The 23,203-nt window shown below is 38.6% G+C and overlaps 2 protein-coding genes and 1 non-coding gene across 6 annotated transcripts in view; 1 reads left to right on the forward strand and 2 right to left on the reverse strand.

Annotated features, from left to right (window-relative positions):
* The window catches only part of LOC116084792 (mitochondrial import inner membrane translocase subunit Tim23), a 17,786-nt gene extending 10,582 nt beyond the window's left edge, over positions 1 to 7,204 (reverse strand). The window contains exons 1-4 of the mRNA XM_031362033.1: positions 6,933 to 7,204; positions 4,371 to 4,429; positions 2,289 to 2,382; positions 1,843 to 1,927 (exon numbers count right to left, since the gene is read on the reverse strand). Of these exons, the coding sequence (XP_031217893.1) occupies positions 1,843 to 1,927; positions 2,289 to 2,382; positions 4,371 to 4,429; positions 6,933 to 7,038 (344 nt within the window). The 5' untranslated portion in view covers positions 7,039 to 7,204. The remainder of the gene's footprint in view (positions 1 to 1,842; positions 1,928 to 2,288; positions 2,383 to 4,370; positions 4,430 to 6,932) is intronic.
* Positions 232 to 430, reverse strand: LOC116085477. The gene has a single exon (XR_004116582.1). It is a non-coding gene; the product is annotated as a small nucleolar RNA SNORA74 (small nucleolar RNA).
* Positions 7,205 to 7,226: 22 nt separating the features above from the next.
* Positions 7,227 to 23,203, forward strand: part of Parg (poly(ADP-ribose) glycohydrolase) — a 114,747-nt gene continuing 98,770 nt past the window's right edge. For 2 of the 4 annotated variants that reach the window (XR_004116266.1, XM_031362024.1), the window contains exons 1-6: positions 7,227 to 7,750; positions 14,117 to 14,183; positions 14,831 to 15,790; positions 16,585 to 16,768; positions 20,637 to 20,759; positions 20,868 to 20,951. Coding sequence is in view for 3 of the 4 variants with exons in the window: in XM_031362024.1 (XP_031217884.1) it covers positions 7,531 to 7,750; positions 14,117 to 14,183; positions 14,831 to 15,790; positions 16,585 to 16,768; positions 20,637 to 20,759; positions 20,868 to 20,951 (1,638 nt within the window). In the remaining variant the exon portion in view is untranslated. Of the gene's footprint in view, positions 7,751 to 10,302; positions 10,340 to 14,116; positions 14,184 to 14,830; positions 15,791 to 16,584; positions 16,769 to 20,636; positions 20,760 to 20,867; positions 20,952 to 23,203 lie in introns of all 4 variants that reach the window. The other 2 variants (XM_031362026.1, XM_031362025.1) reach the window with 2 other exon arrangements.

A 23,203-nucleotide genomic window follows, 5' to 3' on the forward strand; every position in this document is an offset into this window, starting at 1 on the left:
AAAAAAAAAAAAAAAAAACCCAAAAAAAAAACCCAAAAAAAACCCCAAAAACAAAAACAAAACCCTAATTTGTGTTAAACCAATGTCACTATACCTGTGACAGAGTAGTTTGACGTTCTCTGGGAAAAGGAATACATTTCAGAATACTAAGTAAGAACAATGGAAAAGGCATGGGTATTAGAATGCAAAGCAGAATTGAAGAGCTGCCTTACTAGAGCACACGGAGAAAGCACTGTTTGCCCCCATACTAGAACTAAGCAGTCAAGAGCGAATGCTTAGCACACTCTCAAGGAAGCAAAGTTCCGTCTTACACCAGAGGTCACAGCCCACCAGAACGGTGACACAGCAACCAGGTGCAGACCACAGATTATTCTCCCAGCAGTGTAACACCATCACAGCAATGCGTCTGGGATGGCTGACTACTACTGGATAACACACTAAAAACTTGGTAAAGCTCCCTGGGATCGGTCTTGGCAGCACACTTCCATTTGTGAGCCTTTAACTACTTCTCACTTTTCATCACCTGTCCCCTGTCCACAACTCCGCAAGGCAGAACGTAGAGAAAGTTTTTACTCAAGATCACAAAATATTAAGTGACAAAACTACAATTATGAAGCTATACACAGTACGTTTGGCTATAAAGTCTACCCCTTTTCAAATTATTAAATGCTGCTTCCCCATATGGGAAGGTGAGAAAGATTATTTTGCTACTGTTTTCAAAAATGAAGTATAGTATCTTGTTTAAGAGACTTCCCACTTCTAAATTCATTATTAATATTTGGGGATTTGTTTCAAAATGATACAATAGAAGAAACTGGGTAACTGTCCAAGGCTGATGGCTGTTGTAGGAGAGTTAGGGCTCACAGGTATTATTACAGTATTTTCGCTTCTCATACTACAAAATTTGAATTGTCAAAGAAGGAGTTAATGTAGTAACAGGAACAGAAAAAAAACCTGGCAACCCTTTAAGGTTTCTTAAGGCCGACTCCAGCAAGTCTGCTGCCATCTTCTGGCAGAACAATACATTCACAATTTAGAGATTAAGAATGCTTAAGTACCAGAGTCTGGGCAGATGGCTGGCACACTGGGTAAGTGGGACAGCTCCTGAGAAAGGACACCCTAGGCTGACCTTTGGCCTTCATATGCACCTGTCCATGTGGACATCTGCACACTTGAATATACATATACAATAATGACCTTGGAGTTATAGAAATTCTATTTAAGGGGCTGGTGAGATGGCTCAGTGGTTAAGAGCAGCAACTGCTCTTCTGAACATCCTGAGTTCAAATCCCAGCAACACATAATTAAAATAAAACTTTAAAAACCCACCACATGGTGGCTCACAACCATCCATAATGAGATCTGATGCCTTCTTCTGGAGTGTCTGAAGACAGCTATAGTGTACTTACATACAATAAATAAATAGATCTTTAAAAAAAGTAAAGAAATTCTATTTAAGAGTTTCTGTTCCTCCACATTTAAGTAAACATGTCAGCAAGAAGCTAATAAATCTAGCTTATATCACCAGGCTCCGAGTCCTAAAGGCCCAAGAACAATCAAAAGCCCCTATTAGTAACTCAACAATTTAAAAAGTACGCCATATAAATTTGGAGAACAGAACACATGTAAACCAAGAAATCAGATTGGGGTAGTATCAGTTAAATGAGGACACTAACCAAAATCTACTCCTCTGCAAAACTAAGACACGGTAACTTGGTTCCTTATGCTTTGAAACCAAAACCATATATTAAAAAAAGAGAGGTGGGGGGATGTTAATTGTCTAAATGTTTAATTAACATCACACCCCAAAGCAGTGGTTAGTATGCAAACATCTAGACTTACTGTACATTTCTTGGTTTGGACCAGGCCATGCTCTGGGTTTCCTTCAATCCTAAACGAAGACCGTTCATCGCCCCAAATGCAGCCCCTGGTCGTGAATCATAATGATTCATTAAAATAAAAAAAGCTTTATATTAAAAATAATTCTGATTGCTTTTTTATATGAGAAATGCAATACAAGTTTTAAAAATGCAAACAATATCCTAGTAATTTTTCATTTTAAGCACCATTAATGACTTGGATTTAAGGACATTAAAAATAAAAATACTGGGACTGGAGAGATGGCTCAGCAATTAGGAGTACCAACTGCTCTTCCAGAGATTCTGCATTCAATTCCCACAACCACATGGTGGCTCATAACCATCTGTAACGGAATTGGATGCCCTCTTCTGGTGCGCCTGAAGACTGCTACAGTGTACTCATATTCTAAAAATAAAAATACTACCTACCTGTCATGCAACATCCTCCAATGGTAAAGAAAGCTAGTTCAAATCTGCCTCGGGTTTTATTAGCTCCAGTTGGCAAAATAAATTCATCAGTATCCTAAGGGTCAAAAAGGAAAACCAAGATGAGCGTTCCCTGAAGACTTGGATAGCTATAATTTTCTTTCTATTTTTCTCTTTTAATTATGAGACAGTATCTCATTATGTAGTTAGTCTAGGCTGGCCTGGAACTCACAATTATCCTGCCTCAGTTTCCCAAAAGCTTGGATTACAGGTCAAATTTTCAAAGTAGTTTTGTAGTAAGTAAACAATCAAATTAATACAAACTCAGATATCAAATTCCTACTAGCTTGCTGGCTAGCTTCCCAATATTCTTTTTTTATGTTGGTATATCTGAATTGACATATCACTTATGACTATATTTAATTAATGTAATTTTTAGATATCTGTATTGCTTCGTGAAGACATATCCATTCATATCCAATGCAATTTTATAACTGATTTTTTTCTCTTAAATGTAAAAATTTCAAGTCATCTATCAGATATTTCAGAAATATTTTTCCCAGCTTTCGGGCTGTCCTATTGCCTTTTTCTCTTTTGTTTTTGAGACAGGATATCTCCATATAGCTCTGGCTGTCCTGGAACTCAACAGACATACACCTGCCTCTGCCTACTACATGCTGAGATTTAAGGCATGTACCATTATGCTCAGGTCTCTTGTCTCTTCCGATATTGTTTCAAGTACATACAGAAAAAATTAAATTTTGACTAAATTCAACTGTCTCTTTTCCCTTTATTACTTGTACTTTTAGTGGCATATCAAAGACACATTTTTTTAATTTAGTCACAACCACTGGTACCTTTGATTTATTCTAAAGGGCTCATAACGTTACCTGTTGATCTGAGTTAACACTGCATATGGTGTGAGGTCCAACTTAACTCTTTTGCATACTCATTTTAGTTGCCCATATTATTTCAGAAAATGCCGACGCTCCTGTCTTTATTGCTTTGGCACTCTCACCGAGAAGCTGACTGCAACTGAAGCGAGGGTTTATTTCTGGTCTCAATTCTATTGTACTGACCCACACATGCCTTAGCAACGTGGTATCAGTAAAAGGTTTTAGGTTGATAAAACCTTTATTTAGTCATTCTCATTCATTTATTTTCACAAGTATTAGGTCTATGTGTTTTGCACTAACATGGATTCTGGGATCTAATTAACCAATTTCAACTCCCCCTCTCCCAATACCCTTAGGATTTTGATAGGAACTGCACTGAATCTCTAGGTCAGTTTAGAGACTGTTGCCAGTTTATCAATGCTAAATTTTCCAGACGATGGAATGTCTTTTCATTACTTAATTCTTCTTTTTTTGTTTTTTTGAGACAGGGTCTTTATACGTAGCTCTGGAATGTTTTTATGCTAACTGTAATAAAACTATTTCCCTAATTTTATTTTTAGAGTGCTCACTGCTACTGCATAGAAATAAGATTAATTTATGTCTATAGATCTTACATTCTGCTAAATTCACTTATGAATTTAAAAAGGTTTGCTTGCTTTTCTTCAAATTTTTGTAGTTAAGATTCTTTTTTCCCCCTAGAGAGGATTTCTCTGAATAGCCCTGGCTGTTTGAAACCCGCTCTGTACACACGTGCTGGCCTCCACCTCAGCGACCCGCTCGCCTCGGTCTTCCCAGTGCTAGGAGTAAGGGTGTGCACCATCACTGAGAAGCTCCTTTTTTTTTTTCCTCAAAGACAGGGTCATATTTATGTAGCCTCAAACTCAGAGCTCTGCCTGCCTACCAAGTACTAGACTTTCAGGCATGTACCAAGCCTGAGCAAATTCCACTTGGATATTCTGTGGATGTCATTTAATAAGTGGAAGAGGTTGTGGTGGTGCACACCTTTAATCCCAGCCCTTGGGAGGCAGAGGCTGGTGGATCTCTGAGGTCTATACAAGTCTAGGTCAGCCAGGTCTTGCTACAGAGAAATCAGATCAGTTCCTCTAGGAGTACTTCAAGTCAGTTCTGAGCACTTGAACCTTGTGGTAGAGTAAGGCACCAAACCCAACTAGTAAAAGCTTTATCTCACCTGAACGAGATATCGTGGATCCACATTTAAATAAGGAGACAGGGGGTTCATACCAGTCACTAGAGAGAAAACAGAATGTTACATTGCAATAAAATCCATCCAAGTATTTCATACAGGACTGACTCAGCTAACTGGTATATATCGTCAAACTCAATGAATGTAAATTTTCTTTAGGAATTAGGTCTTGCTCCATGCCCTACATTTTTGTAAGATAATGGCGCTAATATCAAATCATGAAACTCCTAGAAAATTAGCTTAGGTTATTACTGTTTTGGTTTATGTTTAAGTTTTTTACATTTATACACTTGAGTTTGTCTGTGTGTGTGCTAGTGTGCATGTGGAAGTCCCACTAGAGTCCCTTCCACCTACCAGTTTGGTTCTAGGGATCGGACACAGGGCACTAGGCTTGGCAGAAAGTGCCCATACCCACTTCATCTCCATGTAAATGTATGTATGTATGTAAAAGCAGTTTCCTTAACTAGCATGACAACCAAGTATAATCAGTCTCTCAGGGAAAATAGTGGTTGAGCTAGGTTTTTGATTGTAGAAAGTATATCAAAGCAGTCTGTCCACATCACACATCTTTTTTTTTTTCCTGAGACAGGGCTTCTCTGTGTATCCCTGGCTGTCCTGGAACTCATTCTGTAGACCAGGCTGTCCTGGAACTCAGAAATCCCTGTCTCTGCCTCCCATGTGCTGAGATTAAAGGCGTGCACCACCGACCGGCCACATTACATTTCTAACAATCTTGCTAACAGAATCTCTTCATTATGGCAAGGAGAATCCTTGTTTTCACCCAGGGATGAATCATAATGGAATAGAAAATACAAACACTTTCAGGTTAACTTTAAATCTACCAACTTTGAAAACAAAACAAAATAATCTAGCAAGAAAAATTAATGTTCATAGATTTTATTTGTGTGTGTGTGTTTTGTTTGTTTGTTTTTTCCCAGACAGGATTTCTCTATTTAGCCCTCACTGTGCTAGAACTCACTCTATAGACCAGGCTGGCCTGGAACTCAGAAATCCACCTGTCTCTGCCTCTTAAGTGCTGGGATTAAAGGTGTACACCACCACCACCTGGCATAGATTTTAAATCTACTATTTGGTTCCTTCTGTATCTTGGTTGATTGCATCTCAAACGTATGCACTAAGCATGACTCTATTCATTAATCTAAGTCCTGTTATTTCAGATATTTCCAATTGTTACATAAGTATCCCATCTCATACCAATGGTTTCTTACTAACCTACTTTCTCTTATCCCTTCAACACGCTTTCTCTGTAGAAATTAGGAAATCAGCCCTAATGGCTTCCATCTACAATTAGATCAAATTCAATCCCCTTTTCCTTGCTTATAAAAGCTTGTATTTGTTGCTGTTTCCTGCCTTTCAGCTCTTATAATCAATCTTGTATCAGTTGCCTCTATTGCAACTCTGAAGACAAACTGACTCAAAAGTTGTTCAAGTTTGTTCTCTCAAACACTTGTTGCTAAATTCAGGTCACAGGTCTAACATCAACTCCCAAGCTGTTTTCTCTGATCTGTTCTCAAATAGCCTTCATCACCCACCCACCACCATCATCTCAGGGTCCTATTTTGTCATGACATCTATCACTAACTTCAGTGTCCTTATGTTACTCTCCTCAGTAGCCTGTGTACTTCATCACCTTAAGTAGCACCCTTCATTTTATGAAACTGAGGAATCCTAAGACACATAAACTGTGTCTTGGACTCAGTTTTGACAGCAGACTTTAGGGTCATCAAACAGCTTTTAAGTATAAAGGTTTTAGAGAAATACTGAGAGGATTAGCAAGAAGAAACACTCACTTTAGTTTTTGTTGTTGTTTGTTTTTCGAGATAGGATTTCTCTGTATAGCCCTGGCTGTCCTCGAACTCAGAAACCCACCTGCCTCTGCCTCCCAAGTGCTCGCACTAAAGGCGTGCACTACCACCGCCCGGCAACACTCACTTTAGGTAAGGGCCATTCACCATCAACTCCCAAGTTCTACTTCTCCAGCGGAATATCCATAATTACAAAACACGAAAAGCCTGAAGTATATATTTAGTTGACTGAGAAGGGCCAACAGGCAGGGTATTCATGCCTGTGTATCTTTGAATTTGCTTATATCGCTTTCAAAATTTGTTCGGCTTTTTTTCTTGTTTATAAATCTCTTAAAAGTTTTGCTCGCTTCCCAGCTCCTTCCGATTTCCTGAATTGTCTCAAAATAAAGAGAATAAAAAATGTTTTTGCCTAACCGATTTATTTGGAATGTTTATTTCTAGAACTAGGGTCTCCTAATAGGGCCAAGCATACAGAAAAGCGTGTGACCAGTAAAGAGGGGACTGGGTGCTAAAGGAGGACATTTTGTGTTTCCTCTCGAAACTGGGTCAATACAAGAGCTTCCCGGGGATTTACGGTCCCCCAAATTCGTTCAGTCTTGAAACCCGATCACTGGCGGTGAACGTTGTAAACTCGAGCAGGAAAAGGGACAGGGAACGATACATATTTCTAGTTGTCCCAGGAAGCAGTCAGAAAGGGGAGCAAGCTAGGCCCGATACTCACGCGGGACGCCGGCCAAATCAGCGTTCGAGTAACCCGTTCCTCCCGCTCCGAAGAAGCCAGCTAACCCGCTGGTGGATTTGTTGCCACTTCCTCCGCCACCCTCCATGAGGTCGCAGCAAACGGCGGTGGGTTTCCCACCACCACCACCTCAGGCCGGGTTCGTGTGCTCGGCCGTAGCCCCGACAGCAACAGCGGGAAGACCCGCGTTGCTACAGCCACCTTCACACGCTGACCTTCCGGGCGCCGGCTCCCGTTAAGCATCGCATTTCCGCTTTGCGGCTGTGTGCGGCCCGGAAGTCAGAAGCGCGAGACGGTTGCTTTCCGGTGGTGGGAAAGTGAGCCGGAGCCGGAGCCCGAGCTTGAGTAGAAGCGGCGTGTCCGGGGCAGGTGGGCTCCCCGCGGCCGAGCGGAGGCGAGCGGCTGCGCAAGCAGGGTTTTGCTCGGAGGCCCGAGGAGCAGCAGCCTCAAGAGCCGGCCGCTGCAGAGAGGGAATGGTGCGCGGGGCGCCGAGAAGGAGGCGCAGTCCGTCCCTGTCAGGGTTAGTGAATGAGGCTCTCCGCCCGGGCCGGCCCGGGGACCGTGTGCTGCGGGTCCCAGCATGAGTGCGGGCCCCGGCTGTGAGCCCTGCACGAAGCGGCCCCGCTGGGGTGCCGCTGGAACTTCTGCGCCGACTGCCTCGGACTCCCGGAGCTTCCCTGGCAGGCAGAGGCGCGTTCTCGACCCGAAGGACGCTCCCGTACAGTTCAGGGTCCCACCGTCCTCGACAGCCTGCGTCTCGGGGCGGGCGGGACCGCACAGAGGCAGCGCCACCTCGTTTGGTACGTGGGAAAATAAAAATCTTTGTCCTTGTTTCAGTGTGAGGACCATGGGACTCCAGTCACTCCTAACTGATCTTGTGTCCACCACTGTGATGATGACCCCGTTGTTCAATCACTAGATGCCACTCATATCAGAGGGGCTGCAATTTTTCTAGTGGCATGTGTGGTGTGGAAAACTTTGATGGACAATTGCTTACCGGACCTCACCTGTACGCTTTCCTCAGCTTGGATAGAGAAATTGCCCTGTTAAGGGAGTCTAGTTGTATATGTGAAGCAGAAGAGCGCTTCAGTCTCCAAAAATCGTAAAGAAAGTTGTTGCAGTATACTCAGTGAGTGCTGAGTTCCCAGAATGCAGGGCTGTTCGCCTTAGCTTGCTGGCATTGTATTTGTCCGTGGCACATGATGTTGAACACGAGGAACTTGGTCTCTTCTTTCATGCCTTGAAATCTATGAGGAGAGATAAACAATAAGCACAAGTCAAATAATATGTAACAGAGAGTAATGGATCTTCTTGTCCGTGAGGGAGCCATTGTTTTGGTAGGAGTTAAGTATACTTAACCTAGTTATGAGATCAAAGATAGTACAAGAAGATTTGGTACTTACTGTGAGTACTGGAGAAGAAAGTAAAGAGATACGCAGCTGGTGCATAGAATAAACGGTGGAATAGTGAGAGATGGGCTGCAAAGAATTAGGAAAAAGTGATCCTACTCTGCTGAAGTATAGATGGTACTGTGGACATTACTAAGGATTTCGAATTTTATGTTTTCAGGGCAGTGAGAGGCTATTAAAGAGTGTTCAGTTGTGTGGAGGGGTGAGGGAAGACTACGACTTGGTTAATCTTGTTTTCTTGAACTATCTGTATTTGGTTGGTGTCTGGAAAATGGAAAAGAAAACTTGGTTGAAACCTCAGGACTAAAGGAGTTGGTCTAGATGGGAGATGATTTGCACTTAGACTCTGATGCAGGCAGTAGTGAACAGAAGTGGATGCATACTGGAGGGAATGCCATCCTTTTGTACCTCAGAAGAAACGCACCTATGCTTGAGAAATTGAGGAGTTCTTGGCATTAAAGTATAATGGACTCTGAGTGTGGTTTAGCATACAGTAGTTAGAGAAAGTAAAACAAAAGGACAGAGCCTTTAGGAACACCAGCCTTTTAGGAGAGGCCTGAGAGAAATGCCCAGTGAAGAGAAGAAAAGCCTCACTGTGTTCTCTCACACAGAGCCAAGAACATTGCAGAAAGCATGCATAGGTGCACAGTGTAAGGGGCTGGGCAGAGACCAGGGCAAAGAGTGGACTTTTGTCTTTCTTGGGAACACTAAGAAGCAACTTGAGGTAGGTGTTTTGTTGTTTTTGTTTGTTTGTTTGTTTTGAGACAGGGACTCATTGTGTAGTCCCATCTGGTCTGGAGCTCAAACCTGCCTCCTAAATACAAAAATCAAAGGGACTTAATCGGGTACATTCCTGCCTCTGGCTTGATGCAAGTCTTGAAATAATAGGATGTCTAGTATAAATGAAAGAGGTAGGTATAATATAGCTAGAAGGAACAGCATACCTAAATACTGTTGGAACTGGAACATGGGGTTGCAGAAGACTCAGATGAGCTTTACTGTGGACGAACTTAAGTGCCATTTAAAGGAATTATACTTTATTCTTTATTTAATGAGCCTTCTGGAAGCTTTTAAACAAAGCTAAAGAATGCCATTTGGTTAATGTTTTAGAAAGATGGGTTAAGCAATAGCTTTTGGGCTTTTTAAACTTCAGGCCACTGTGTATTTTTCTGGTAAGCAGTAATAGATGTAACTTTACCATAAATATGCCATATTTATGACTGAAATATTTCATGAAATAACATCCTTATCTTGTGTGGTATGTGTAATACATTCTTATATTTTCTATTTTTTTCATTTAATAAATGCTTCTCATTTTTAGTTTGTAAAACTTTGGGTTAAAGAAAGTTCACACTGTAAATAGAGGTACCACTTTTAGGAAATATAGAACAGTTGCCCAATAAGTGAAGTACTTAAGGGTATAAGTAATGAATGGATTTTAAATTAGGGTGTAGATTTCAGAGAACTTGCTATAAAGGAGCAGGAACTGAAGAACTATGATAATGGCCCTGACTTCTGTGACTAGATAATCTGCAGTCTTACTAACTTTATTTGCATGCCTGCTGGGAGCTGTTGGGGCTACCAAATTTTTCTCATTAGTTGGACCTTAAGTTTTCTGCCAAAGAGAAATCAAGTTAGTAGTCACATGTGTGGTGTTTTCTGTACACCTGCCAGAGCACCAGTGAACACAGTGTTCAAAGTCTAAATTTTTATACTAAACCATTGTTGCAAATCTTAGAATTCTTTCTGGAACTTGGTCTTTAAGTTTTTAACATATAGGTATCCTAGAAGTGGGTATAGTAGAGAAGGCCTATTCAGTATCTTTTTGTTTTCATGGATATTTCTCATACATTGATTGAAATCTGCAAATCTCAGCTTAGGCAGAACTCAGCATGCCATTCACATTCTGATGGCAGATGACTTAACCTGTTGGTTTGCTATAGGAAACTGCCTGGAAGTGAGGTGCTCCTTGCAATGCAGGTGGGTTTTATTGTATTTTATGTCCTTTGTGTCTATTTTTAACTATTTGGATCACCTCATAGAACCATAGTGGATGAAAGTAAGTGTGAATGATGTGCAGTGAGAGTAGTCAGAATCATGGTAGTCATAAAAAGAGATTGGATTTAAGTGTTGGGAGAGGATGTATTTATTGAATAATTCTTTTATAGCCTGGACACAATGTTTTCTCTTATTTTTGTATTCTTTTTTTTGAAGATTTATTTATGTGTTTATTTTATGTGAGTATACTGTTGCTTTCTTCAGACACACCAGAAGAGGTCATTGAATCCCATTATGGATGGTTGTGAGCCACCATGTGGTTGCTGGGAATTGAACTCAGGACCTCTGGAAGAGCAGTCAGTGCTCTTAACTGCTGAGCCATTTCTCCAGCCCCTTATTTTTCTATTCTTACTAATATATATACTCCTCTGCATTCCTAGGTAAGGAAACAGACTCAAATAACTTGACCATAATTATACTAGTAAGTAGATAGAGAGGTCTCAGTCCAGAACTGAAAAGGCTCATTGTGTATCTGTATTGTCCTAGTTAAGGTTACTATTGCTGTGATGAAACACCAAGATCAAAATTGGTTGAGGGCTTGCTTATAGTTTCAGAGTCCTAGTCATTATCATTATGTCCAGAGCATGGCACTGGAGCAGCAGCTGAGAGTTACTTCCTGATCATAAGCAGCTAGAGACTCTGGGCCTGATAGAGGTCTTTGAAACCTCAAGGCCAACCTCCAGTTATAAACTTACTTCAGCAATACTAGACCTACTCTAGCAAGGACACACCCCCTAATCTTTTTTTAGATAGAGCCACTCCCTAATGATGAAGCATTCAATATATGAGACTATGGTGACCATTTTGATGCAACCATCACAAAGAGTCTAGCCATTGCAGCCTCATATCTAATCCTAATATTACAGAAGAAGTTATAAATTCTGATTCAAAAAATAGTGTTTGGCAGTTTGCCAGTTTGAAATTTGGGGATTTTCTGAACTATACTTTGTATACTTGATTTAGGCTTAGTATTCTGTATTTGGAATGCTTGGGGTAAGAAATGATTCAGGTTTTGAAGTTTTTCAGATTTTGGAACTTTGCATAGACCAAACTAGTTAAACACCTTTAATCTGAAATTTTTAAAATTTGAAATGGTTCAGATTAGCACTACGGTTCACAAAGTTGGATTTTGAGCATTGGATCCATCTAATGGAATTCTAAAGATAGAGCTGTAGAAAAAATTTCATCATCTAATCCTTTATCCTCAGACTATTGATCGTAATTGTTTATTTGAAGCCTAATTTGTAGGAGATAAAAAATAAGTCACAGAGTAGTACTTAACAAGAAAGATCTATGCAAATTACTTTTTGTAATGGAAATCATTTAAAGAATACTAATCAAAATTTTTTAATTTTACTGTTTTATGGAAAGTATATGATGCTTCAGTATTTTTGTGGAAGATAGAAATTATCTGAAACTCAAATATGTGAATCTCAAGTTCTCACACCTGAAATATCTTCCACTTATGTTCTTATCTCAGTGATGGATAAATTAATTATTTAGGCCTATATCTGCTTTGTTCATATTATATTACTTAAGGTAAAGTAGGAAAATAAGAATGGATCTATGACTTCAGTTTAGATTCTTTTTTTTTTCTTTTAGATATTTTCTTTATTTACATGTAAATTTCTCCATTCCCAGTTTCCCCTCCAAAAAACAAAGAAACAAACAAAAACAACAAAAACAAAACCCTGTTGCCTCCCACTTCCCCATGCCTGCCACCCCGCCCTCTCTCACTTTCTGGCCCTGGCATTCCCCTACACTGGGGCATAGAACCTTCACAGGGCCGAGGTCCTCTCCTCCTATTGATGATTGAATTTGCAATCCTCTACTATACACATGCTGCCTGAGCAATCAGACCCCTCCATGTGCAGTCTTTGGTTGGTGGTTGAGACCCTGGGAGCTCTGAGGGTACTAGTTAGTTCATATTGTTGTTCGTCCTAAGGGGCTGCAAACCCCTCAGCTCCATTGGTCCTTTCTCTAACTCCTTCACGGGGGACCCTGTACTCAGTTCGATGGATGGCTGTGAGCCTCTACATCTGTGTTAGTCAGGTACTGTCAGAGCCTCTCAGGAGATAGCTATATTTAGGCTGGCTTGCCCTTCCTTCAGTCCAGTTTAGATTCTTAATATTGCTACTTAGAAAATAGCTAAGAATGATTAAGATTTAATTCTAAAATAGAATTCAAAGTCCATTTAATTTATGTCCAGTATATTAAAACCAGCATATTTATTTCTAATGGTTATATAAAATGTGATTTATATTTATTGTCATTACATCACCTACTCATCATTTTGTTTTTTGCCCGCTGGTTATATCCATTCAGTCATTTCTTTGGCATCTCAAATTTAGTATTTCATAATCAACCTAATCATATTTTTCCCAATACCTAATTGGGGGAATATTTCAGTGTTATTATGATCATTGAAGTCTTTCAAGCTTCAAGCTTGAAATCTGTTATGACTATATTAAATTTTATTTATCTCAAAAGAAGTTATTTTTGTGCTTCAGCCAGTAATTTTTCAATTTATCTCATTATTAATAGATACACATGTATTCACAGTTTAGAATTTCAGTTCCTTTCATTCTTCTCTTATACTCAAAAATTCCAAATTATTAGGTGTGGGCATGGTCCTGGGATTCCATTATTGCTAGCCTTCTCATGATGTGTGTGGTTGAGAACTACTGACCTAGACCAGTAGCTTTCTCACTGGTTTGTATTGATAAGCACTCTTTTTAGCCTTGAATTCTGGACTTATGGCTCAAAGTGTGACTTCTAACCTGCTTTTTGTACTTGTGTTTCTATGGGTCCTTCAGGATGCTCTCTATGATATGGTCTTAGATGACTTTCAAATTATATTTTTCATTCCTTTTTCAGTTCTTTTTATTTCTTTGCCATTGTTACCTTTCCTTTTATGTAGCTGCCTGTTTAAATTTCAAAGCAAAATTCCAGCACGACCTCTTTCAAGAAATCTTAACTGATTATTACCACTTTTTCTTATCTTGATTTTTTTTTTCTGGAAATAACTTAATTCAGGTCAGGCCCTCTTTTAGTAATAATTAAGGACTAACATTTTTCTGAGCATATATTACAGAGTGTCCTAATCCTTTACTCCAATTATTAATAATTTAACCCAGCACTTGGGAGGCAGAGGCAGGCGGATTTCTGAGTTCGAGGCCAGCCTGGTCTACAGAGTGAGTTCCAGGACAGCCAGGGCTACACAGAGAAACCCTGTCTCGAAAACCCCCCCAAAAACAAACAAAAACAAAAACAAAAAACAAAACAAACAAACAAAAAAATAATTTAAACCTCACGTTAACCCCATAAAAGATGCTATAATACATATACTTTATAAGTGAGAAATCAGAGAAAAGTGGTTTGTTTTGTTTTGTTTTAAACACAGCCACAAAGGAAGCCAGTGAGGTGGACAGGATTTTAATCCAGATGTTCTGAGTCCAGAGCCTGTGATCCTAAACATTTGGCTGTACAGCTCTTTAGGGGGCACTTTCAACTCTGTACTGACACATTAGTTGTTTCTGTCTTATCTCTTAATACCTGAAGTTGGAAAGATTAGCTATTTTTTCTTTAACCTACAGAGCCTAACAAAAGGCCTTATATATATAATAGGCTATAATATGTTTTCAATTTGAAAGAATTTGTATATATATTTAATTTTTAATTTTGATATTTTTTTTGTAGTTTTCAAACAAAAGACTATTACCACTTGGATGGATACTAAAGGACCCAAGACAGCTGAATCAGAAAGGTATAAAAAGACATTTCTATATGGAGAAATGACTAGCATATTGATGGAGTTGTTTTATCTTGATTCTTTTTTGTTTTTAATTTCTTTTTGTCTTTCTTCATCTACCCTCATTAACTTTTTAGTATTTATATAAGTTTCATATTTATTACATATATATTTATATTAATATAAGTTTAAATTTTTTTTTTAGTTTTTTTATATGTAGAGACCCTCATTTATTTGTGAGATAAAGAGATAAAAGAAAACAAGTTTCTGACTTTAAATAGTTTCTGTAGTATACACAGTAGTGGCTACAGACACAGAACATATAATTACTGCTTCATGAGGTGAATGTATAAGTGAAGGTATGAGCAAGTAAAGCTGTGACTGGTGGCTAGCATATAGAAGAAACAAGTCACCAGCTTTGCCTGGGCCTTGAAATAGGAGATAGAGGCAACCTTAGATTTGAAGGAAAGGTAGCTGTTTACTAGGCTCACCCTGGGGAGGGCATTGTGTGTGCAAGTGCACAGATGCAGAGCAGTAAACAGTATGCTGTGTGTTTAGGTCATCACAGAGCAACCTTCTCACATGTGGCGGTCAGTACTTTAATCACTTCTTTTTCTATCTTTTGTAATACATTGGTTTTAGTTCTTTCTGTTCTCTTACAGTAAAGAAAACAACAATACAAGGCTTGACTCCATGATGAGTTCTGTGCAGAAAGATAACTTTTACCCACAGAAGGTGGAAAAATTGGAAAATGTTCCTCAGCTCAATCTTGATAAATCACCCACAGAAAAGAGTACACAGTATTTGAACCAACATACTGCAAGTATGTGCAAGTGGCAAAATGAAGGGAAGCATGCAGAACAGCTTTTGGCAAGTGAGCCTCCAACAATGACTCAGGTACCAAAGCAGCTTAGTAATGCTAACATTGATCAGTCACCCCAAACTGATGACCACAGTGACACAGATCATGAAGAAGACAGAGACAATCAACAGTTTCTTACACCTCTAAAACTTGCAAATACAAAGCAAACAGTAGGAGATGAGCAAGCCAGAAGCAACTGTAAGTGCAGCGGACCTTGCCAGTCTGTGAAGGACTGTACAGGCTGTCAACAGGAGGAGGCAGATGTGCTACCAGAGAGTCCTTTGTCAGATGTTGGTGCCGAGGACATTGGAAGAGGACCAAAAAATGACAACAAATTGACTGGACAAGAAAGCAGCCTAGGTGATTCGCCTCCATTTGAGAAAGAAAGTGAGCCTGAGTCACCAATGGATGTAGATAATTCGAAAAACAGTTGTCAAGATTCAGAAGCAGATGAAGAAACAAGTCCAGTATCTGATGAGCAAGATGATCGTTCCTCCCAAACTGCAAATAAACTTCCAAGTTGCCAAGCCAGAGAAGCTGACGGCGATCTTAGGAAACGATATTTGACTAAGGAAAGTGAAGTTAGATTGCATTTCCAATTTGAAGGAGAGAGTAATGCTGGGACCAGTGACTTAAATGCCAAGCCATCTGGAAGCTCTTCTAGCCTTAATGTAGAGTATAGAAGTTCCAAGCAGCATGGAAAAAGGGATTCTAAAATTACAGATCATTTCATGAGAATCCCCAAGTCAGAGGACAAAAGGTAATCCCCTCTTCTCTCCCAATTAGGAGTATCCCTCCATAGCATGATGTAGTTTTACATTTGTAGAGGGAATTAAGAAAGTGATTATTTATAGTAAATTATTTGCATTTTTAGTAACAATATATACTAAACTAAATTTAAGTCTAGATTTCAAAGTATAAACTCTAAAAGCCAGAAGCAGAAAACAAGAAGTGATGTTTAATTGATAGTCAGGTTTAGTTTCATTGACTTTGTTATGGAGTTTGTGGGCATTATTAAAAGATGAGAATATTTTGTTGACTGCAGTTGTTATTTAGCATCTATCTAAGGCTTCTTTATACAACACTTTCTCTGATGCTCTGACAGGCAGGCATGTAATACTATATTTTATAAATGAGAAAATTGAGACTTGGGTGAGAAATTTTACTGAAACCCTGTAACTGTAGATGATACTACTAGGATTTTTTTCATATATAGTTGAATATGTATTTTTGCTGTTATTCCATAAGGAAATTTCTAAGTTATTTTTTGTGGCTTATGATACTGTTTACTTTGTTGAAATGGTTCTGCGAAGTACTGATTCTATGATCTGTGACATCTATGACTTATTTCTGTTTTTAAAGGTGATTTGTATGTTTGAAAGTTCCTTTAGGCTATTGGAAACGAGCTCTGGGGTTTTAAAATTGTAAGTCTTCCTTATAAAGCAAGTTTGGCACACAAAAACATTAATATTCTTTGTAAGATTTGTGCATGCATATTTAAGAAAACTGAAACAGTAACTAGCTCATGACTGAATATATTTGTCTTGACTTTAGAAAAGAACAGTGTGAAGTCAGACATCAAAGAACCGAAAGGAAGATCCCTAAATACATTCCACCTAACCTTTCTCCAGATAAGAAGTGGCTGGGAACTCCTATTGAGGAAATGAGAAAAATGCCTCAGTGTGGGATTCGTTTGCCTTCTTTAAGACCATCTACAAATCACACAGTAACTGTTCGGGTGGGTATTGCCTTTTTCTATTTCTTTTCTTTCCACTTGATTATGTTTTTATACCCACTACATGTAGGTATTGTTATTTTGTAAATTAAAAGTTCAGAGTTATTTATGGTTCAGTATATTCTCCATTTTTGCTCCTTTATTAGATCCTTCTATTCATTCTCCATTATCACCTTACAGGTATTCAGACTCAACATGTCTAAAGCCAGTCTCACTTTTTGTTAAGCTGTGGTAAAATATACATCATATAAAGTTTACCACTATAACCATTTTTATGTATGTGATTCAGTGACATTAAGAGTATTGACAGTGTTGAACAACCATTGCTGATATCCATTTCCAGAACTTTCCATCTTCCCAACTGTCTTTGCATAGCTCCTGAACTCCTTTTGTATTTATGTCTCCCCCACCCGCCTTGCCCTAGTCGGTTTCCTAGGGCCTCCAGTGGAGCTTATCACATACTGCTTGGCCTTCTAGATTCTGCTTTGAAATCTCAGGGAAATTATCCACCATGACTCTATAACTTTCGTGGTACATGCATATAAAATCAAAATCATGGACAGTGCCAAGTTCTGTTGTTTTTTGAGAGCTGCATGGGATTCCCCTGAACTATAGCAGCTTTGAATCCTCTGACTTAACATGGAAAAACAGTTCCTTGGTGACCTTGTGCAGGCAAGAACTCTAGATCTCGCCAGGCAGTGGTGGTGCATGCCTTTAATCCCAGCACTTGGGAGGCAGAGGCAGGTGAATTTCTGAGTTCGAGGCCAGCCTGGTCTACAGAGTGAGTTCCAGGACAGCCAGGGCTACACAGAGAAACCCTGTCTCAAAAAGCCTTAAAAAAAAAAAAAAGAGAGAGAGAGAGAACTCTAGATCTTTTCTCCAGTGACTGTCTTGGAAAGTCTTTTAAACAAAACCTTTACTTTTTATTTTTTATTATTTTATTTTTAATCTTTGGGCCTGTGACAGGTGGAATCTTGTCTGGGAAAGGCTTTATAGTTTTTGAGAAGCCCTCAGGTATCTTTGTTATTGTCCAAGTACAAAGTACTTGGCATTGTTTTAGTGGTGATACTCACTTTAGCAACAATACTTTCCTTTCACCCCCCACCCCACGCTTTTTCCCTAAACTATTGGCTTTTCAGATGTTTTTGCTCTCTATTCTTCTATAAATGAGGTTAAAAGCAGCCACGAGGAGCGACCGCACAGCTTTGTTGTTCTCTCTTCTTACTGTAGATGAGGTTAAATGATGAGCCACAGCACAGCTTTGTTGTCCCGCTGCTTTAACTTCCTCTCATATTTGATAAGTCAACCTTGCCATTTTAAAATTCAGCCTCAGAGAAAGTCTTAGCAGATGGATAAAACATAGACAGATCATCTGCCAGAATGAAACACACATGACTTCTAGTCTGATTCACAGTAGAGTCCAAATTTTTGAGACCTCATCAACACAGCCTTTACTGTCTACATTCCTATCAGCATTCTGGGCTTCTGAGCTACCTGCATCACTTATGGCCCGTTTATAGTATTCTAAATTTTTCTCTAGCTTGTTTCTTCAAACTTTGCCCATAAACTAATCCCAAATGTTTCTAAACTGCATCATGTGATACTGTACAGAGTCTGCTTCTTGGTACCAGTTTTCTTTTGTGGTCAGATTTCTGTGACTATGACAAGACACTTGAGGTAATAAACTTATAGGAAGCAAAATTTATTTTGGCTCAGGGTTTCTGGGACTCAGTCCATGATTGCTTTTGTCTACTGCTCTTGGCCTGAGGCTACATAGTACATCACAGCAAGAGAGCATGATGGAGGAGGTTTCTTTATTTCTTGGCACTCTGAAAGCAAAGAATTGAGAGGAAGAGGTCAGAGACTTACTTCCACTAGAAGTAGTCTCAAAGGTTTCAACACCTTCCATAGTACCAGGGCCTGGGTACTCAGTCTCTAATATATGGTCCTTTGGGTGATGCTCTGGATCAAAATGAACAGAAATAACACTATTGCCCTCTACCCCCAGTTAGCTTCTCTTTCTTCCTTAGAGTTCAGCTATGCTGTCATAACCCTAATGAGGTCTTTTTCAGCTTACCCCATTGAATCTTTCTAGAATAGGTCTGTATAATACCACATACCTCTCATTCATAGCATAGTACACTTTAAAAATTTGTTATGGGATTATTCTCTGCAGTGAACTGTAATACATGATACCATTGGGGTGAACCTTGAAAACATTCTCAGAAATGAAAATGACCCAAATGAAAATGAAAACAGACTCAAAGTCCAACATGTTGTATGATTCCATTTATTTGAAATACCTACAATGAAATGAAAACCTTATGTTTTTTCTCAAAACTTAATGCTTATTGTAGGTTTACATTGGTATATACATACACATATATGTGTAGGCCAGGTTTCATCTTAAATCTGCTGGTGAAAAAATTTAAATACTTTTTCCTCAAGAAATTTAATTTTAGTGAAGGTAAAAATCTGTATTAGGGCTAGGGAGATGACATAATTGGTAAAATGTGGCACATAAGCATGAGGACCTGTGTTTGTATCTCTAAAACTCATATAAAAACTAGGAGAGGGCTAGAGAAATGGCTCAGCAATTAAGAGCACTTGCTGCTCTTACAGAAGACCTCAGTTTGATCCCCAGCATCCACATTGGGCAGCTTACAACTACTTATAACTCCAGTTTTGGGAGATATGACATGCTCTTCTGAACTCTATGGGCACTCATGCATATGGCATAAGATACAGACATATACACACTAATAAATGTAAAAATAAATCTTTTTTTAAAAGCTGGGTCGGATAGTGCTTACCTGTAATTTTAAGAGGTGGGAGAGTGTAGATACAGGAAAATCCTTGGAGTTGACTGGCCACCCAGTCAGTCTAGCTCCCAGGTTTGGTGAGAGGCTTCTGTTTCAAAAAATTAAGGCGATTAAGTTGGATGGCTTGTGGATTGGTTCAGCAGATAAAGGTGCTTTCCATACAACCCTGACAGCCTGACTTTGATCCTCAAAAATCACTGATCTTTACACTCATTTTATGACGCATGTGTTATACACACACCATGTGTCATATACACATGATTTTTTTTAAGTTAGGTGGATAGTGATAGAGGAATGCACTTAATATTGACCTGTGGCCTCTGGCCTTCACATGCATGTGCACATACCTGCTCATGCATTCTGTACTCGTGTGAACACATACAAACACACACCAAAAAGAAAAACAAGTAGTGTCTCATGTGATAGTGGTCTCCTAAAATTAAGAACTATATTAACTACTTATTTAAAGCTTCTAAAGACTTCACGGTGATGAAGGAAACAAAGTTAGCTGTGAAGGTGAGAATTCAGGTTTAAATCCATAAAATAAGGAGATGGTAACTGCTATTAGCTGCATTAAAAGAGGAGATGCTATACACACAAGCATAAAGATAGCTGTGATACGAAAGGATTTGCTATATTTCTGGACTTCTGAGGTTTCTGATTTGTATAAAATGAATGGTATTTTGGTAGGAGCTTGGGCAAAGATTCTAAAATGGGCTATTTTCAGAGATGATATTATTCTAAAAGGTGAAAAAGAGTGAGTTTACAGGGTGTCAGTATCTGGAGCTGCTGGAGGTAGACGCTGTGGCAGAAGTTTAGGCAAGCAGTGAGGAGGTATCAAGGTCTCAGACTGCAGATAAAAATCACAAGACATGGTGGTTGCTAAAGTGAGGTGTGGCAACACCCTAAGAGGGATTGGTCAGCTTTCTTGCCTGGGAGCAGGCCTCTACTTGATAGCATTTTCTTGAGCTGCTTTACTTGAATTGTTTTGTAGGATTGTTTAGTTTTTATGCACTTACGTTTTTTTTTTTATTGATATTGTATTTTAGGTAGACCTTCTGAGAGCAGGAGAGGTTCCAAAACCTTTTCCGACACATTACAAAGATTTGTGGGATAACAAACATGTTAAAATGCCTTGTTCCGGACAAAACTTGTATCCTGTGGAAGATGAGGTAAATATAAAGCTGCAAGTGTTTTAGTCCCTGGGTCGTGTTTGGCTTTTGAATTTGTGATGCAAAATAACTTAAAATGCTTGACCTGCCTTTTTTTTTTCCTGTAAGAATGGTGAGAGAACTGCAGGGAGTAGGTGGGAGCTCATTCAGACTGCACTTCTCAACAAATTCACACGACCCCAGAACCTGAAGGTATGTTCTTTTCAATCCTGTCTCCTATATTGAGAGGTAGGTCCTTTCATTTTCTTTCTCAGAGACATTTTTTGATTATTATAGACTATACATGAATTACAGCAATCTTCATATGCAACATTTGTGTTCTGTCACTTATGAAGGCTCTTTAGAAAAATTCTTGGTTTCCGTAGTGTCACTAGTAATAGAGTAGAAGAATTGAGTCTTGTAAATGACTTGCCTAGAGCCATATAGAATAATTTGGTGAACCAACAATAAGAATTTAGTTTCTTGGTTCTGTCCAATTTCCTTCAGTTTAAGCCTCTTTTTTTGGTTTGTTTTTAAATTATTATGCTTTTGCAATGTGTTAATAGGAAAGCAAGAAGAATTATGACCTTAGCACTTTTTGCCCAAAGGGAAACTGAGCCTACCAATGATTAGAATACACATTAAATATTCTATTTTTATTGCTCTTATTACTATAGGGATTTAATTATTTATTAGTCTTACATATGAACAGTAAATTTTTTATTTAAGAGCATAGGGTAATCATTAGATTTTTTTCAACTAATATCTACAATAGGCATAGACATATATATTTTGTTGGAGAATTATGGCCAAACAACCTAGTACTTATATAAATAGTTGCACAGGTGTCTGTGCTTTATGAAAATGGTGTTCATTTCCTTTCAAAGGCTTGGTTTGTTATGGTCACTTTCTTGGGTTTCATGGTTTCTGCCAAATTAGTTCTAAGTTTTTATAGTTCCTGCGGGATTTTTTTCCCCTATTTTCTTTATATGAAAATGATATGTGTATAAGTTTGTATTTTGAACATTTTATCCCTTTCAAATAGCAAGTTTTTTTTTTTCCCTGAAACAAGGTTTCTCTGTGTAGCCTTGGCTGTTCTAGAGCTCATTCTATAGAGCAGGCTGACCTTAAACTCACAGAGATCCAAGTGACAGGATTAAAGGCGTGCACCATCATGACCTACTTACTGTCTTTCAATAATAAACTTGTATTTTAAAGTTGTATGGAAAGTTGAGGGACATTATTATCCCTGGCATTTTTTTTTTTTAAATTGGCTCTTCTAAAATGAATATTTTCAAGATCTGTCAGTTGTCTCAGGATGTTAATTTCATATGTACAAACATAAAATTTCATGTAAACTTACAAGGTCACAGAGTTCTCATGTAGGTATATATCAATTTGAGTTTTGTTCCATTTTAAATATAGTAAATCAGCATTTGATTTGTTTTTGTGATCAATGTACAAACAATTTATAGTTAATATTCTCTTTCTCTCTCTCTCTCTGTCTCTGTCTCTCCTTCTCCTTCTCCTTCTCCCTCTCTTTCTCTCTCTGCATATTTTTCACGATTTATCCAAGCCCTAAATTGGATACTGAGTATTTTTCAAATACTATATAAAAATAATTACTTTGAGCCAGGCAGCGGTGGCACACACCTATAATCTCAGCACTTGGGAGGCAGAGGCAGGTGGATTTCTGAGTTTGAGGCCAGCCTGGTCTACAGAGTGAGTTCAAGGACAGCCAGGGCTACACAGAGAAACCCTGTCTTGAGAAAAAACAAACAAACAAACAAACAAACCCCAAAATAAATTATTTTGTTTTTAATCTTTTCTTTACAATTGTAAATAGTTGATGGATATTGGGGGTATAAAAATGAGATCTTTTTGATGATTAGTTTGCAAATAGATATGATGGTGACCACTTTGATTTAGATCCTCTAGGGTTCCACATGGCTTGGTGCAGTCAATTACTAGGATTGCTTTTATTTATGTAAAGCACCACTAACTTTCATGCCTATTGTGTTTGGGTCTTTGTCTTCACAACCAAGACTCATAGACTTGTAAATGCTTTGTGATGACACTCTCCAAGTGCCATTGGGGAAACTCGGTTCTTCTAATTGGCCTATTTTATTTTATTTTATTTTATTTTATTTTTAGAGAGTTTTCATAGTTTTTCTTTAAGCACACAGAATAGTCATAGCATTCTGAATTAGTTTGCTCACTTCTTCAGCAGTTCCTTAGTGCACCTTGGTTACTTTAGGATGGGAGTAACTGTTTTAATATAATTTTATCTTATCAGCAAAACAATGTAATATGTTGAGATTTCTTATATCTACTTATAGTAATTTCTTCAAAGAATGGTATGTGAAAGGAAGAAGTAAATATTAAGCCTGTGATAGATATAATCTTTGTTCTCTTCATTCAGGAGTAGCTTTCAGGAAATCAGATATTCAAAGTTTAAAGGAGAA

This window comes from Mastomys coucha, unplaced genomic scaffold (assembly GCF_008632895.1).
Source record: "Mastomys coucha isolate ucsf_1 unplaced genomic scaffold, UCSF_Mcou_1 pScaffold9, whole genome shotgun sequence".
NCBI classification, from domain to species: Eukaryota; Metazoa; Chordata; class Mammalia; order Rodentia; family Muridae; genus Mastomys; species Mastomys coucha.